The sequence below is a fragment of the Coregonus clupeaformis genome, unplaced genomic scaffold (genome assembly GCF_020615455.1).
Source record: "Coregonus clupeaformis isolate EN_2021a unplaced genomic scaffold, ASM2061545v1 scaf0073, whole genome shotgun sequence".
In the NCBI taxonomy this organism is placed as follows: Eukaryota; Metazoa; Chordata; class Actinopteri; order Salmoniformes; family Salmonidae; genus Coregonus; species Coregonus clupeaformis.
In genome coordinates this window covers 723,680-742,646 of record NW_025533528.1, presented here as the reverse complement: position 1 = coordinate 742,646, position 18,967 = coordinate 723,680, and the positions used below count along the sequence as shown (strand labels likewise).

Below are 18,967 nucleotides of genomic sequence, written 5' to 3'. Positions count from 1 at the left end.
GTATACCAGATCTTGGAGCCTGTTCGGCTTTGTTATATTCTCCTCCGGGGGGCGCCAGGCCACTGGGGTTCACACACACATACATGTAGAGGGCGTAGAATAAAGAAATATAATTTAAGATTGGGGATGTTTTGGCCTCCAGAACACTTCAGTCTTTGTAAAGTGGACATTTTGAGCCGAGGGCGCTTTCCCCTCCATATACATTTGGAAATCAAGGTTTGCAGTTTCTTCCAATATCCCAGTGGGGGTGAGAGGGGAATCCTAGAGCTGTAAAAGTTTATCAGAGGAAGTATGTTAATCTTAACGATGGAAATTAATGTCTGAAAAGAGCTTGAATTTGTGCATTGAGACCATCTTTGTAGGTCTGACTTTAAATTACAGTTTTGACTTAAAATCAGCTTGAATTTATGGCAAGAGTTCAAAATGTCTGTCTAGCAATGATCAACAATAATTTTTAAAAGAATAACGTGCACATTTTTTTACAATCCAGGAGTGCGAAGCTCTTAGAGACTTACCCAGAAAGACTCACAGCTGTAATCGCTGCCAAAGGGTATTCTAACATGTATTGACTCAGGGGTGTGAATACTAATGTAAATTAGATATTTCTGTATTTCATTTCTAAAAACATGTTTTCACTTTGTCATTATGGGGCGTTGTGTGTAGATGGGTGAGAAAATATATATTTTATCAATTTTCAATTCAGGCTGTAACACAACAAAATGTGGAATAAGTCCAGAGGTATGAATACTTTCTGAAGTGCATTCAGAAAGTATTCAGACCCCTTCACTTTTTCCACATTTTGTTACGTTACAGCCTTATTTTAAAATGGATTAAATCATTTTTTCTCCTCATAATGACAAATACCTCATAATGACAAAGCAAAAACAGGTTTTTAGACATGTTTGCAAATGTATAAAAAAATAAAACACTGAAATTTGACATTTACATACAGTGGCAAGAAAAAGTATGTGAACCCTTTGGAATTACCTGAATGTCTGCATATATTGGTCATAACATTTTATCTGATCTTCATCTAAGTCACAGCAATAGACAAACACAGTGCGCTTAAACTAATAACACACAAATTATTGTATTTTTCTTGTCTTTATTGAATGTATCATTTAAACATTCACAGTGTAGGTTGGAAAAAGTATGTGAACCCCTAAGCTAATGACCTCCAATTGGAGTCAGGAGTCAGCTAACCTGGAGTCCAATCAATGAGACGAGATTGGAGATGTTGGTTAGAGCTGCCCTGCCCTATAAAAAACACTCACAACATTTGAGTTTGCTATTCACAAGAAGCATTGCCTGATGTGAACCATGCCTGCAAGAGCACAGCGCGGAATGCTCAATGAGGTTAAGAAGAATCCTAGAGTGTCAGCTAAAGACTTACAGAAATCTCTGGAACATGCTAACATCTCTGTTGACGAGTCTACGATACATAAAAACACTAAACAAGAATGGTGTTCATGGGAGGACACCACGGAAGAAGCCACTGCTGTCCAAAAAAACCATTGCTGCATGTCTGAAGTTCGCAAAAGAGCACCTGGATGTTCCACAGTGCTACTGGCAAAATATTCTGTGGACAGATTAAACTAAAGTTGAGTTGTTTGGAAGGAACAAACACTATGTGTGGAGAAAAAAAGGCACAGCACACAAACATCAAAACCTCATCCCAACTGTAAAGTATGGTGGAGGGAGCATCATGGTTTGGGGCTGCTTTGCTGCCTCAGGGCCTGGACAGCTTGCTATCAGACGGAAAAATGAATTCCCAAGTTTATCAATACATTTTGCAGGAGAATGTAAGGCTATCTGTCCGCCAATTGAAGCTCAACAGAAGTTGGGTGATGCAACAGGACAACAACCCAAAACACAGAAGTAAATCAATAACAGAATGGCTTAAACAGAAGAAATTACGCCTTCTGGAGTGGCCCAGTCACAGTCCTGACCTCAACCCTATTGAGATGCTGTGGCATAACCTCAAGAGAGCGGTTCACACCAGACATCCCAGGAATATTGCTGAACTGAAACAGTTTTGTAAAGAGGAATGGTCCAAAATTCCTCCTGACCATTGTGCAGGTCTGATCCGCAACTACAGAAAATGTTTGGTTGAGGTTATTGCTGCCAAAGAAGGGTCAACCAGTTATTAAATCCAATCGTTCACATACTTTTCCCACTCTGCACTGTGAATGTTTACACGGTGTGTTCAATAAAGACATGAAAACGTATAATTGTTTGTGTGTTATTAGTTTAAGCAGACTGTTTGTCTATTGTTGTGACTTAGATGAAGATCAGAACAAATGTTTTGACCAATTTATGCAGAAATCCAGTTAATTCCAAAGAGTTCACATACTTTTTCTTGCCACTGTAAGTACAGTAATCCCTCGTTTATCGCGGGGGTTACGTTCCGAAAATGACCCGCGATAAGTGAAATCCGCGAAATAGAAAACTTTTTTTTTTTTACAATTAGCAACTATTACATGTATACAAATACAGTGACTCACGTGTAGGCCGTTTCACTGCTCTTCAGACTGGGCCGCTGCATCCTGACTGCGCTCTGCAGTGTTCTCTTCTTCTGAAGCCCGCGGTGCAGGTGTGTTTGTTCGGGAGAAGAACATAGTGATAGGCAGCTGTTGTCGCTCTTTTTTCTTCTTTGCAAAAAGATCCTTGTACACCGACATGCCACCATCGATTACGTTGGAGAACTGTAACGAACGGCTCATCAAAGGGTCCCATTTCATTAGGAGATGTTCGAAATTACAAGATAATTTGGCCAACTTAATGTAAATTTGCCAAGCTGTTTTATGTACGTACACATAACTGCACGAGACGACAAAATGATAGCACAATTCGTAGCATGTTTTGATACAAGAAGCGGGAGTGAGTTTTTAGCGAATCAGAATGCAGAGCACAATGCACCCAAAAAAAAAAAATGCATTATGAAAATCCGCGAAATAGCGAATCCGCGATAAGTGAACCGCGAAGTGGCGAGGGATCACTGTATTCACAACCTTTACTCTGTACTTTGTTGAAGCACCTTTGGCAGCGATTACAGCCTTGAGTCTTCTTGGGTATGACGTTACAAGCTTGGCACACCTGTATTTGGAGAGTTCCTCCCATTCTTCTCTGCAGAGCCTCTCAAGATCTGTCAGGTTGGATGGGGAGCGTTGCTGCACAGCTATTTTCAGGTCTCTCCAGAGATGTTCGATCGAGTTCAAGTCCGGCTCTGGCTGGGCCACTCAAGGACATTCAGAGACTTGTCCCGAAGCCACTCCTGCATTGTCTTGGCTGTGTGCTTATTGCGTTGTCCTGTTGGTAGGTGAACCTTCGCCCCAGTCTGAGGTCCTGAGCGCTCTGGAGAAGGTTATTATCAAGGATCTATCTGTACTTTGCCCCGTTAATCTTTCCCTCGATCCTGACTAGTCTCCCAGTCCCTGCCGCTGAAAAACATCCCCACAGCATGATGCTGCCACCACCATGCTTCACCGTAGGGATGGTGCATGGTTCCCTCCAGACGTGATGCTTGGCATTCAGGCAAAAGAGTTCAATCTTGGTTTCATCAGACCAGAAAATCTTGTTTCTCATGGTCTGAGAGTCTTTAGGTGCCTTTTGGCAAACTCCAAGAGGGCTGTCATGTGCCTTTTACTGAGGAGTGGCGTCCGTCTGGCCACTGTAGCATAAAGGCCTGATTGGTGGAGTGCTGCAGAGATAGTTGTCCTTCTGGAAGGTTCTCCCATCTCCACAGAGGAACTCTGGAGCTCTGTCAGAGTGACCATCGGGTTCTTGGTCACCTCCCTGACCAAGGCCCTTCTCCCCCGATTGCTCAGTTTGGCCGGGCGGTCATCTCTAGGAACAGTCTTGGTGGTTCCAAACTTCTTCCATTTAAGAATGATGGAGGCCACTGTGTTCTTGGGAACCTTCAATGCTGCAGAATTGTTTGCTACCCTTCTCCAGATCTGTGCCTCGACACAATGCTGTCTCTGAGCTCTACGGACAATTCCTTCGACCTCATGGCTTGGTTTTTGCTCTGGCATCCACTGTCAACTGTGGGACCTTATATAGACAGGTGTGTGCCTTTCCAAATCATGTCCAATTTACCACAGGTGGACTCCAATCAAGTTGTAGATACATCAAGAATGATCAATGGAAACAGGATGCACCTGAGCTTAATTTCTCATAGCAAAGGGTCTGAATACTTATGTAAATAAGGTATTTCGGTTTTTTATTTTGAATACATTTGCAAACATTTCTAAAAAACCTATTTTTACTTTGTCATTATGGGGTAGTGTTTATATTGATGAGGAAAAACACTTAATACTTTTTTGAATAAGGCTGTAACGTAACAAAAGGTTGAAAAAGTCAAGGGGTCTGAATACTTTCCGAATGCACTGTATATATATTACGCAAATGCTACACATCAGAAATGGGGACGTAGTACCCCCAGTTTGAGACACGTGTTTTAGTTTGTGAGGCTCCACATATTGTACAGGAAGCTCATTGATCATATATTGTGCACCCTACAATATGGGAAAAAGTAGTTATCTATTTGAATGAACAGGTTGTGTCTGGTGATGATGGTTAGGTCATAGTTTGTTTTGGGTTGCACTAGGCCTATCTACCTTGGAGACGTTGCCTGTGCCAGTAAAGACAAACGTCAGCGGGCCGTTAGACCTGGGCATGAGGCCCATGGAGATCTCATACCCACAATCCCGCACTGCCTGGATGGCCTGGCTGACATTCCTGTAGTTCTGGGCCATGCCGATGAGCTGTGACACAGAAAGTGATGTCAGAGGCCCAGTAGTGAAACAGGAACTAGTTAATAAAGTAGAGTTACATGAAATCCATTCAGTCAAATCCTTACCATAAAAGGAGTGTGGTGTCCCAATGCCAGAAAACGAAGTCCCAAACCGTGCAAAATATTTATCATTCCTGTAAGGAACAAAGGGAAAGTGAAACAGACAGGAGGAGCACTGCTTCGATAATAGATGTTGGACAAAATGGATATGTACTTGAATAGTCAAAAATAAATAGCTGAAAGTAGTGTAAACAATGCAAAAGCATGAGGGCAAAAACTATTTTTGGACATAGGCATTTTACACTATCTGTGAAATTAGGCACCCAATGATCACATCAGGTGACTGTCACCAGTATTATTGGCTTTTTGGACAAAAGTCTACCTGCAACACCAGCCCACTGTCTGAATGCCACAATACGGAAGCCGTTGGCATCCACCATCTTCTCATAGTCGATGAGACGCACTTCCTAGAAAGACCAGAGGATGTCCATGACTGAAGCACAGCATGTGCATCCACACTACTCAGCTTATCATATGAACACGTCTCATGTTTAGGCTAGGAAACAATAATAATTTACTAAAAAATACCATTCTGTCGCAGCTGTTTGTTTGGCTGTATGTTTTATATTCGTATGTTGGCACAATGCAGAGTACTAATTTGAGAGAACAACAATGGCCTTACCTTTTTGAGCAGGTCATCCAGTAGTCCCATGTTAGCTTCCTGTGCTTGATGGTGTGAGAGAAGAAAGCGTAGGTCTTTCTGGGATAGATTCTCTCTTCCGGAGGCCTCTTGACCCCAATGATCAACGAGGCCTCGGAAATGTCCTCGGAAATGATGGCCCCCGCTTTCTCATAATAATGAAATTAAACATACAGAAGGTCAAAATCTTTATTAGCAAATTCCGAATACTTTTTTCAATGTCAGTTGTTTAATTGTGACATTTTTGTAATTCAATGCAGTGTTTTGTTATATTCAGTTGTGTACAAGTTTTTAATAGAGCATTCCTTTTAATTATAAGCTATATATCAAGGGTTTTTATTTTAACCTGAATTTCTACCAATCATTTGTTACACATTTACTAGTTATTGTACAGGAGTCAGGACCACCTCAAGTAATAAGAGACATCTCAGTGTTTTAACCTGACGATAATCACACTTGGGAATATAAATCACAATGTGCAGAGTCTTTTTAGAAATATTTTTGCTGAACATAGGTCCTCTCCAGCCATTGGATGTGTGTATGTTTACCCATCAATAGTGACTACTCACATTCTCGTGGATGGCTCTTCTGTTGGAGGGCTGGACGAGGACCGTGTGTCCAGCATGGACGATCTCCTTGACGTGGCGTGGAGCTAGGGGCGCCCGTCTCTCCCACACGTCGATGTCCTCGCGCCGGATGGCCATGACGCTCTTGTGATGCTCATATCTCCGCTGCCCACAGAGGCAACTCCTCTTCTTCCCCCCCCCCCCCATCACCTGCTTTGGAGAAGAGAGTGAGGGACGAGCCACTCAACAATTATGACATTCACTGCATCCAAATAAAGGAGAGCTTCAAACTAAGGCCATCTAAAATGTCTGGTTTAGTCTTCTAGGAGGAGGGTTGCACAACAGCCAGCAGAAAAAAAACCTGCTTTACCAGTATTTTGGAATGGAGAGAGGACTGCCACACACACACACTTCCTAAATGGTGGTTGTACTTTTAATGATGACTGAATATTCTGTAAGCCATCAGATCAGTCAGAATAGTCAGTCAGCTTGCTGCAAGGCACCTTATCTACATTACAGCATGAATTTTCAAAAGGTTTGATTGATTGATTGATTTGACAATTACACAGGCCTATACAGAGCCACAACGTCACACCTGAGGGCTCTGAAATTGAGAAGCATGCAATTGCGGACAGCAATTCAGGCCGTTCCTGCATGTGGGGATTCCTGCATCTGCAGGAACCCGTCTTTATATTTGTCAATTTTTAAGTGAGGACTCCGGTACGTAGGCGGGAGGCAGGTGTGCTCCAATACAGTAGGTGGTGGTAATGCACCATAATGTTGGATGCCAACTGCAGATAAACCCCACAGAAGAAGAAGAAGGAGGCTAGCTTGCTAGGACACCGGTAGTGTAGACGGTGTCCTTCGCCCCCCCACCTTCCGGGCATTGCTTTCCCGCAGTTCTGTTAACGACAGCGAGGGCAGGTGTTCACCAGGCGGGAATGAAGGACACTGTGTGCTAGCTAGCTAGGACTCCGGTACACATCGTGTGGGAGGCAGGACAGGTAGCTAACGAGCTAGGACATCGGTACAGTGTCCTTCGCCCCCGCCTGTCGGGCACAGCTTTCCCACAGTTCTGTTGACGACAGCGACGTCAGGTGGTCTGCAGGCAGAAGTGAAGGACACCTTGTGCTAGCTAGCTTTGAGGATAGCAGGCTGGAGGCTGGGCGTCACCAGTAGCTAGCTCGCTAGGACACCGGGAGACAGCGTGCTTCGACCCAGAAAAAGACAGATAATACTTTTATTTCCCTTTTGACCCACATTTGAATCACACGAACAATCAGGGGAAATCCAGAATATCAAGTTTCATACAAGCATGAAGATGGTGTGCTGGAGCGGGGTTCATGCATGAACCAATAGGATGCTTGAGGGGGATGCAGGAATGCCCACATGCAGGAACGCCCCGAATTGCGGGCCGCAATCACACACTATTGCTGAAATTGGCATACTGCACTTTCTGAGTAAGTAGCCTACAGTAACCCATCAGAGGAGAAGCCTAAAGACACATGACAATAATCCTGGCTGACAACACCATGGACAGATAGTAAGCCTGTCAAATTACAATTGCAGGATGGGAGCCCACATGCCCTGAAAAGACAGTCATGCATTTTCAGATGTGTAATGAGCACTAAAAACGTGTCAAAGCGATATACACTATATATACAAAAGTATGTGGACACCCCTTCAAATTAGTGGATTCGGCTATTTCAGCCACACCCGTTGCTGACAGGTGTATAAAATCGAGCACGAAGCCATGCAATCGCCATAGACAAACATTGGCAGTAGAATAGCTTTACTTTAGAGCTCAGTGACTTTCAACGTGGCACCGTCATAAGATGCCCCCTTTCCCACAAGTCAGTTCCTCAAATTTCTTCCCTGCTGGAGCTGCCACGGTCAACTGTAAGTGCTGTTATTGTGAAGTGGAAACGTCTAGGAGCAACAACGGCTCAGCCGCGAAGTGGTAGGCCACACAAGCTCACAGAACGTGACTGCAGAGTGCTGAAGCGCGTAAAGATAGTCTGTCCTCCATTGCAACACTCACTACAGAGCTCTAAACTGCCTCTGGAAGCAATGTCAGCACAATAACTGTTCGTCGGGAATTTCATAAAATGGGTTACCATGACCGAGCAGCCGCACACAAGCCTAAGATCACACAAGCCTAAGATCTGTAAGTCGCTCTGGATAAGAGCGTCTGCTAAATGACTAATTATTATTTATTTATTTATCACAGTGCGCAATGCCAAGTGTTGCCTGGAGTTGTGTAAAGCTCGCCACAATTGGACTCTGGAGCAGTGCAAACACATTCTCTGGAGTGAGGAATCATGCTTCACCATCTGACAGTTTGACGGACTAATCTGGGTTTGGCGGATGCCAGGAGAACACTACCTGCCCCAATACATAGTGCCAACTGTAAAGTTTGGTGGAGGAGGATTAATGGTCTGGGGTTGTTTTTCATGGTTCGGGCTAGGCCACTTAGTTCCAGTGAAGGGAAATCTTAACGCTACAGCATACAATGACATTCTAGACGATTCTGTGCTTCCAACTATGTGGCAACAGTTTGGGGAAGGCCCTTTACTGTTTCAGCATGACAATGCCCCCGTGCACAAAGTGAGGTCCATTCAGACAGAGAAGGTTTGTTGAGATCGGTGTGGAAGAACTTGACTGGCTTGCACAGAGCCCTGACCTCAACTCCATCAAACGCCTTTGGGATGAATTGAAACGCTGACTGCGAGCCAGGCTTAAATCGCCCAACATCAGTGCCCGACCTCACTAATGCTCGTGGCTGAATGGAAGCAAGTCCCCACAGCAATGTTCCAACTACTAGTGGAAAGCCTTCCCAGAAGAGTGGAGGCTGTTATAGCAGCAAAAGGGGGACCAACTCTATATTAATGCCCATGATTTTGGAATGAGATGTTCGACGAGCAGATGTCCACATACTTTTGGTCATGTAGTGTATCTATTTCGTCAATAGGCCTACGTATAGTAACACGCTCACGGAATAATGTAAATGTGTAACGTTACATTAATACGCACCGCCTGGGTCGAACTCGACTAAAGTTATTGAATACTGTAGTAAACATTGTGACAGACAAACTACATATGCCATATTTGCACGTATACGCGAGTAAATAGTGCAAACAAATTACAATCTTATCTAACCCACCTTTCTATGACTACTTCTGCAAACAGATGCCCGGGATGATAAGCAATGTGGCGACGTTCTTTCTAGGTGCACCAAGGTAGCTGACACAGTCGCTCAGAGGTGATAGGAAAATGGCGTGGATAGGATACAGTGAACATCTGCGATGTAGGCTGTGGCCTGCGGAATTTGTAGATATACAAATAATACATCAAATTAGATTATAATGACTGCATACCTTACCAGTCAGTAAAGTGGGATGATCTGCGAGAAGGAAGGTGTAACATGCATCCCCCCTGATTGCACCCACCAATCCCACCGCAGCGCGGAGGACCGGCCTCTTCTCCTCGTTATAAGCGTGGTACAGTTGGTTTTAGTTTCGATATTCGCCAGACATTCGCACCTTCAAATTTCAATAGCTTGCGAACGATTTGAGCTACATAGGTTAGGCTCTCTATGAAGGAAAAAAGTGTAAAACATTGCAAAGGTCTTATTTTCCCGATTCCGACCCGAGTTTCATAATCACACAGCAACTGTGTAGGCTGTCTGGCGCCCCGTCAATGCACCTATTTAGGGACCGTCAACAAAGTGCATGATCACAATATTCAAACCTCAATAATAATAAGCCATTTAGCAGACGCTTTTATCCAAAGCGACTTACAGTCATGCGTGCATACATTTTTGTGTATGGGTGGTCCTGGGGATCGAACCCACTACCTTGGCGTTACAAGCGCCGTGCTCTACCAGCTGAGCTACAGAGGACCACTCAATAAACCCCTTTCTGTATTTACAAACATTGCCTCACAGGGTGGTGTGCAAAAGTTGGTGGCAGAACAAGTGGGAGATCTCAAAAAAGCCTCTATTTACATGTTGCTTATGAGTGCATTTCACACTACTTTTGGATTATAATTGGATTTTAAGGCTCATATGAATGTCCTGCTTAATATAATGTTTGTGTCATCAACGCAAATCAACTGTATTATACTTAAAAAACACTTAAACTTCAACCAGTAAAATTACTCTTTGGCTAGGTTTTGCTACAGCCTATATCAATGAGCGTTAGCATTCAAGCTAACAACTACTGCATCTAAAATAGTCATTTTGCAAAGATCACAACCAAATATAATCTTAGCGACTGTTCAAGCAAGAATCAAAACATAATTGTAAGCGAATGAGAACGACAAAAAGCCATTTTGTTTAGAAGTAATAAAAACATACATCTAGACTATGTTGAATGGGCGGAGATGGCGATGGCTTTCTTCCTGCTGCGCGCATCTGTGCATGACGTCAGTGTGTTGTGTACTGGAAAAGGGTCTATAGCTTTTCTAAGCAACCTAATTTCAACTCTCATTTATTCCTTACATAGAGAGTTATGTTGCACAGCCTTGGTTTTTTAATAAAATGCAGAAGATAGCCCTATTTGGCAAAAGACCAAGTCCATATTATGGCAAGAACAGCTCAAATAAGCAAAGAGAAACGACAGTCCATCATTACTTTAAGACATGAAGGTCAGTCAATATGGAACATTTCAAGAACTTTGAAAGTCTCTTCAAGTGCAGTCGCAAAAACCATCAAGCGCTATGATGAAACTGGCTCTCATGAGGACCGCCACAGGAATGGAAGACCCAGAGTTACCTCTGCTGCAGAGGATAAGTTCATTAGAGTTACCAGCCTCAGAAATTGCAGCCCAAATAAATGCTTCACAGAGTTCAAGTCACAGACACATCTCAACATCAACTGTTCAGAAGAGACTGTGTGAATCAGGCCTTCATGGTCAAATAGCTGCAAAGAAACCACTACTAAAGGACACCAATAAGAAGAAGAGACTTGCTTGGGCCAAGAAACACGAGCAATGGACATTAGACCTGTGGAAATGTGTCCTTTGGTCTGGAGTCCAAATTGGAGATTTTTTGTTCCAACTGCCGTGTCTTTGTGAGTCGCGGTGTGGGTGAACGGATGATCTCTGCATGTGTATTTCCCACCGTAAAGCATGGAGGAGGAGGTGTTATGGAGTGGGGGTGCTTTGCTGGTGACACTGTCTGTGATTTATTTAGAATTCAAGGCACACTTAACCAGCATGGCTACCACAGCATTCTGCAGCGATACGCCATCCCATCTGGTTTGGGCTTAGTGGGACTATCATTTGTTTTTCAACAGGACAATGACCCAACACACCTACAGGCTGTGTAAGGGCTATTTTCTAAGAAGGAGAGTGATGGAGTGCTGCATCAGATGACCTGGCCTCCACAATCCCCCGACCTCAACCAAATTGAGATGGTTTGGGATGAGTCGGACCGCAGAGTGAAGGAAAAGAAGCCAACAAGCGCTCAGCATGTGGGAACTCCTTCAAGACTGTTGGAAAAGCATTCCAGGTGAAGCTGGTTGAGAGAATGCCAAGAGTGTGCAAAGCTGTCATCAAGGCAAAGTGTGGCTATTTGAAGAATCTCAAATATAAAATATATTTTGATTTGTTTAACACTTTTTTGGTTACTACATGATTCCATATGTGTTATTTCATAGTTTAGATGTCTTCACTATTATTCTACAATGTAGAAAATAGTCAAAATAAAGAAAAACCCTTGAATGAGTAGGTGTTCTAAAACTTTGACCAGTAGCGTATATTTATAAAGAGTAACTTAAAATTCAATAGCTCCTTCACCATGTGACACCTCAAACCAATGTTGAAATGTTCATAGGGTAGGGATATAGATCGCAGTGCCTTGACATTTTTTTTTGTATTGTTTAATTTATTTTACCTTCATTTATTAGTTCAATGTTTTTTTTAGCTCTTTGATCACATGACCTAGACACCTCAAAATATCTTTGGCATGTTCAAAGGGTAGGGACATATATCACACCCCTTTGGAAAAATGGTTGAATTTATTTTACCTTCCATTTTTTTACTTAAAACTTCAATAGCTCCTTGATCACATGACCTAGGCACCTATGCAAGGGGAGGGAAACACATTGCACAGCCTTTGGTTTTCCCAAAAAACAATTATATGATTTTATCTAAATATTTGAAAGTTTGGAATGTCATTAGCTCTTTAACCACATCATTTAGCAACCTCATTTCAACTCTAATTTATTCCTTACATAGAGTTACATTGTACACCCTTTAGTTTCTATAAAATTGGTACATTTTCTTTTACCTTAATTTATGATGTTACATTTTTTTACTTAGAATGTCAATAGCTGTATATATACATATATATATATATATATATATATATATACAGTGCCTTCGGAAAGTATTCAGACCCCTTGACTTTTTCCACATTTTGTTAAGTTACAGCCTTATTCTAAAATGGATTAAATAAAATGTTTTCCACAGCAATCTACACACAATACCCCATAATGACAAAGCAAAAATAGGTTTTTAATTATACTTATTTACATAAGTATTCAGACCCTTTGCTATGAGACTCAAAATTGAGCTCAGGTGCATCCTGTTTCCATTGATCATCCTTGAGATGTTTCTACAACTTGATTGGAGTCCACCTGTGGTAAATTTGATTGATAGGACATGATTTGGAAAGGGGAAGGGTACCAAAAAATATCTGTAGCATTGAAGGTCCCCAAGAACACAGTGGCCTCCATCATTCTTAAATGGAAGAAGTTTGGAACCACCAAGACTCTTCCTAGAGCTTGCCGCAAGGCCAAACTGAGCAATCGGGGGAGAAGGGCCTTGGTCAGGGAGGTGACCAGGAACCCATTGGACACTCTGACAGAGCTCTAGAGTTCCCCTGTGGAGATGGGAGAAACTTCCAGAAGGACAACCATCTCTGCAGCACTCCACCAATCAGGCCTTTATGGTAGAGTGCCCAGACAGAAGCCACTCCTCAGTAAAAGGCACATGACAGCCCGCTTGGAGTTTGCCAATAGGCACCTAAAGACTATCAGACCATGCGAAACAAGAGTCTCTGGTCTGATGAAACCAAGATTGAAGTCTTTGGCCTGAATGCCAAGCGTCACGTCTGGAGGAAACTTGGCAAGGATGGTGGTTGCAGCATCATGCTGTGGGGATGTTTTTCAGCGGCAGGGACTGGGAGACTAGTCAGGATCGAGGCAAAGATGAACGGAGCAAAGAACAGAGAGATCCTTGATGAAAACCTGCTCCTGAGCGCTCAGGACCTCAGACTGGGGCTAAGGTTCACCTTCCAACAGGACAACGACCATAAGCACACAGCCAAGACAACGCAGGAGTGGCTTCGGGACAAGTCTCTGAATGTCCTTGAGTGGCCCAGCCAGAGCCCGGACTTGAACCCGATCGAACATCTCTGGAGAGACCTGAAAATAGCTGTGCAGCGATGCTCCCCAGCCAACCTGACAGTGCTTGAGAGGATCTGCAAAGAAGAATGGTAGAAACTCCTCAAATACAGGTGTGCCAAGCTTGTAGCGTCATACCCAAGAAGACTCCATGCTGTAATCGCTGCCAAAGGTGCTTCAACAAAGTACTGAGTAAAGGGTCTGAATACTTATGTAAATATAATATTAAAGTTTTTTATTTTTAATAAGTTAGCAAAAATGTAATCAATTTTAGAATAAGTCTGTAACGTAAACAAAATGTGGAAAAAGTCAAGGGGTCTAAATACTTTCCGAAGGCACTGTATATATACAAAATCACTTAATTAATTCAATAGCTCCTTGACCATGTGACCTAAACACCTCAAACCATTGCACACCCTTTGGTTTTCCCATAAAGCACATAACATTAGAGCCGTAACTCTCTGACTCCCTCAGTTTCACACAACAATGAGACTTTCTGCTCTGCAACGTTGGACTGCCAAATTTTGGGCATTCTGAATAGTATTGTGTTGAACAATTTGTCAGATTGTCACCTCTCACCTGGACTACAGCAACGCTCATCTCTATAGCCTCTCTATCAACCCTCTTCTATATAACACACATCTCTATAGCCTCTCTGTCAACCCTTTTCAATATGTTCAGAATTCTGTTGCTTCAGTGCTCACTCTGAAGGGTACACCATTTTGGCGTTACTGTTATGGCTCAATCTGTTAGCAGGCATTCTGATGGGCTGGCAGGGGGAAGGCAAAATATAGTGTTAAAAGACCATCATTGTTCGCTCTATCATTGTATCCTTTATTTCACTCCACTGGAAATCAAAACTTCCCTACCTCCGCACCAAAACCTGGGAAAACATCACATCCACTCTCCACCGACTCCACTGCTCACCTACACATCTCTCCTTGTCCTGGCTCTTTCTTACTTCTCTGACATGCTGCATACCTAAATCCCTTGTCACGCACTCTACTCATCTGACTCCGGCCATTGGGGACCTTGTCTTCACTGCCTTCTGCTCAGCTGCACTCCTCTGAAACTCCTGGAGCATCCAACACCCTATTTGCATATTTTAAACCAGACTCACAAACCATCTCTTCAGACAACACCTATGTTACCCTCCATTCAGCCCGTAGTCTCCCATTTCTTGTTAGATGTTTTGACAAGAACCCAAAATGTATCATATTACTCCAGTGCTAGCCTCTCTACACTGGCTTACTGTTAAGGCTAGGGCTGATTTCAAGGTTTTACTGTAAACCTACAAAGCATTGCATGGCCTTACTCCTACTTACAGTGCCTTGCAAAGGTACCGTATTCATCCCCCTTGGTGTTTTTCCTATTTTGTTGCATTACAACCTGTAATTTAATGGAGTCTTATTTGGATTTAATGTAATGGACATACAAAAAATATTGTGAAGTGAAATGAAAAAATAACTTGTTAAAATAACTTCTAAACAATAAATAACGGAAAAGTGGTGCGTGCATATGTATTCACCCCGTTTGCTATGAAGCCCCTAAATAAGATCTGGTGCAACCAATTGCCTTCAGAAGTCACATAATTAGTGAAATAAAGTCCACCTGTGTGCAATCTAAGTGTCACATGATCTGTCACATGATCTCAGTATATATACACCTGTTCTGAAAGGCCCCAGAGTCTGCAACACCACTAAGCAAGGGGCACCAGCAAGCAAGCGGCACCATGAAGACCAAGGAGCTCTCCAAACAGGTCAGGAACAAAGTTGTGGAGAAGTACAGATCAGGGTTGGGTTATAAAAAAATATCAGAAACTATGAACATCCCACGGAGCACCATTAAATCCATTATTAAAAAATGGAAAGAATATGGCACCACAACAAACCTGCCAAGAGAGGGCCGCCCACCAAAACTCACAGACCAGGCAAGGAGGGCATTAATCAGAGAGGCAACAAAGAGACCAAAGATAACCCTGAAGGAGCTGCAAAGCTCCACAGCGGAGATTGGAGTATTTGTCGATAGGACCACCTTAAGCCGTACACTCCAAAGTGCTGAGCTTTACGGAAGACTGGACAGAAAAAAGCCATTGCTTAAAGAAAAAAAATAAGCAAACACGTTTGGTGTTCTCCAAAAGGCATGTGGGAGACTTCCCAAACAAATGGAAGAAGGTACTCTGGTCAGATGAGACAAAAATTTAGCTTTATGGCCATCAAGGAAAATGCTATGTTTGGCGCAAACCCAACACCTCTCATCACCCCGAGAACACCATCCCCACAGTGAAGCATGGTGGTGGCAGCATCATGCTGTGGGGATGTTTTTCATCGGCAGGGACTGGGAAACTGGTCAGAATTGAAGGAATGATGGATGGCGCTAAATACAGGGAAATTCTTGTGGGAAACTGTTTCAGTTTGAGACTGGGACAGAGGTTCACCTTCCAGCAGGACAATGACCCTAAGCATACTGCTAAAGCAACACTCGAGTGGTTTAAGGGAAACATTTAAATGTCTTGGAATGGCCTAGTCAAAGCCCAGACCTCAATCCAATTGAGAATCTGTGGTATGACTTAAAGATTGCTGTACACCAGCGGAACCCATCCAACTTGAAGGAGCTGGAGCAGTTTTGCCTTGAAGAATGGGCAAAAATCCCAGTGGCTAGATGTGCCAAGCTTATAGAGACATACCCCAAGAGACTTGCACCTGTAATTGCTGCAAAAGGTGGCTCTACAAAGGGGGGTGAATAGTTATGCACGCTCAAGTTTTCAGTTTTTTTGTCTTATTTGTTGTTTGTTTCACAATAAAAAATATTTAGCATCTTGAAAGTGGTAGGCATGTTGTATAAATCAAATGATACAAACCCCCCAAAAAATCAATTTTAATTCCAGGTTGTAAGGCTTTATAGGAAAAATGCCAAGGGGGGTGAATACATTCGCAAGCCACTGTATGTCTTTGATTTGGTCATAATGTACCTACACATACGCTACAGTCACAAGATGCAGGCCACTTTATTGTCCCTATCATTTCAAAGGATATAGCTGGAGGAACGGTCTGCTGATCAATGTGAGATAAACAGACTCGGTCTCAACCTTTAAGTCTTTACTGAAGACTCATCTCTTCAGTAGGTCTTATGATTGAGTGCAGTGGTGATTTTAGCATGTAAATCTTGGTGGGGCAAACTCAAAAGAAAATGTTAGATGCATGCCAGCAAAGCCACAGCACAACACTAAACAATACCTTAATTGCACTATAACGGTGTCAAATGGTGCCCACAAACTGTTAGGGCCTACATAAAGCTGTCCCAACAGCAGGGCTTTCTTTTCAGCACCATGGAGTGAATCCTTACCACCGCTACACCTGGCTATCAGTGGAGCCTTAATTCAACCTCATTTACTGCCTTAAAAAAAAACATAGCTGATATGGCTGACTTGCTTAAACAAATGTGGTTTCTACTGACAATTGAGATGTACAAACTATGGCATAAGGGAATGATGAGCGGATAAGAGGCAATCTGTAATTTCGATTAAGACATTCATGAGTGCACTAAGACAGACGTAGTCAATATAACTATTTGTTCAGCACTTTTGAAATGAACAGCAACAGAATTCAGAACATGGGCCATTCTTACAGTGTTCTCCCTGTACACCAAGTCAGACAGTGAAAGCTTTTACAATATTCAATGATGACATTTCTCTAAAACAGGCTATAGGCTACATGTGCACCATCAAGTCAGAACAGTAGTCTACGTTATGAGGGGGAAAGGGACCAAATTATTAGGGTGAGGCACATGGGCTACTAACAGCTTACTACAGAACATACACGTAGTATTACTTTCTTAGCTACAGTATACATATCTCCCTGGCATATTACATAATTTATGCAGCAGCATACAATACATTTTTGGACTCACCGTTGTGCTGTGCTCACTTGAACAGGAAGGTGCGTGAACTTTTTGTCATGAAACTTTGTCATCAAAATCGGGCATTCTCTGGATTTATGGTGATTTAACTGGGAACACGGAAAAAAACAAGGTCGAATCATGACTTCAGTGATCTTCAGGTCCCGACTTGGAATTCCGAGTTGGATGACCATTCAAAACGTCTTTTCCCAGTCGGAGCTCGTTTCTTTCCGAGTTCCCAGTTGTCTTGAACTCACTGAAGTCTAAGATTTCCCAGTTCTGAGTTTCCAGTTGTTTTCAACGCAGCAGAAATCATGCTGGATTGACAGCATGGCCAATGTATTCAACCTTTTCTGGCTCATGGTGTTTCGTGTGAATGTTTATAATTTTAAGCTTGGAAAAGAGACCCTTATACCCAGATTTGGACCACACACACTCTCCACCGAATAGCAGGCAGGGGAAGCAAAATAGTGATTGCTTTGCAACATTTGCAGTTAGGCACTGAATTCTTCCAAACCGCTCATTGTTAAATTTGCGATTTCCAACTTGTTTTGTCATGTTTATGTCCAATGGCCGATGAGCACCGATATGTTTTATCTATAATTTCTCTTCATATGACAAGGAATGAAAAGGATTTGCCAGTAGATTGTCAATGTGATTCATGATGATGACTGCTTGTCTAGCTTGCTAGCTAAGTTTTTGAAAGTATGATGTTGACAAGATCAGTCCAATCAAAGCTACGGTAGATATAACGTGATGTAATTTTATTTGTGGCCAATGACCTTGAGCCTTCTTGGATGGGCACTTCTAATGTAAATCTATGGCATCACCCAAGGGGGCTTGAGCTTTCTAGCTCTCCCTGTATATTTTGCAGTGACCTAGTGTCCCCATGACTGACAGAACACTGAGCCAATCACGGCGCAACTAGAGAAGACTACCAACCCCTATGCTCTGTATTTTCCGCTGGCTGTCGCACCACCACAGACAGCACTGAGCTAGGCTGAAACACCTGCATTTTGGAGCTGCCTAACTCAAGAAAGCAAAAAAGAGACCATGTTTGCATGCGGCTTTATTAACTCAATAATTTTTTGTTGTATGATTTTTGTTTGATATGTGACACATATTAATACCAAAATAACATGGAAAACAGGCAACAACTAGCTAAACAGGTGGGGCTCAAAACAGGTGATGGGTCGCCACTGATTGAGTGTAGTGTGGCACAGGGGTGCAAAGGTGAACGGCAAGGCACTGGCGAGAGGAACCACACTGGCTGTGTCTGCCTGGCTGGCTCCCCACTCTCTCCTGGGATCCTCTGCCTCTGACACTATTAGGGAGGCCGAGTCACTGGCCTGCTCGCGCTTTCCCATGCCATCCCTATAAGGGCGCATCACGTCATGCCAGGCTTTGTTCACTATACTCGACTCCCTTGGGTGGGTTGAGTCACTGACGTAATCTTCCTGTCCGGTTTTGTGCCCACTAGGGCTAGTGCAGTGGGGGAGATCTTCCTGGGCTATACTTGTCTCATGGTAGTAAGTTAGTGGTCTGTTGATTTCCCTTGAGTGGTGTGGGGAATGTGCTTTGGCAAAGTGGGTGGTATTTAT

General features: G+C 43.0%; 1 protein-coding gene across 1 annotated transcript in view; it reads right to left on the bottom strand.

Annotated features, from left to right (window-relative positions):
- Positions 1 to 18,733, bottom strand: part of LOC121531191 (alpha-aminoadipic semialdehyde synthase, mitochondrial-like) — a 49,181-nt gene extending 30,448 nt beyond the window's left edge. Inside the window, 8 exon segments of the mRNA XM_045213022.1 lie at positions 4,439 to 4,517; positions 4,620 to 4,766; positions 4,862 to 4,929; positions 5,178 to 5,262; positions 5,478 to 5,521; positions 5,524 to 5,640; positions 6,065 to 6,205; positions 18,634 to 18,733. Of these exon segments, the coding sequence (XP_045068957.1) occupies positions 4,439 to 4,517; positions 4,620 to 4,766; positions 4,862 to 4,929; positions 5,178 to 5,262; positions 5,478 to 5,521; positions 5,524 to 5,640; positions 6,065 to 6,205; positions 18,634 to 18,733 (781 nt within the window).
- Positions 18,734 to 18,967: the final 234 nt, after the last annotated feature.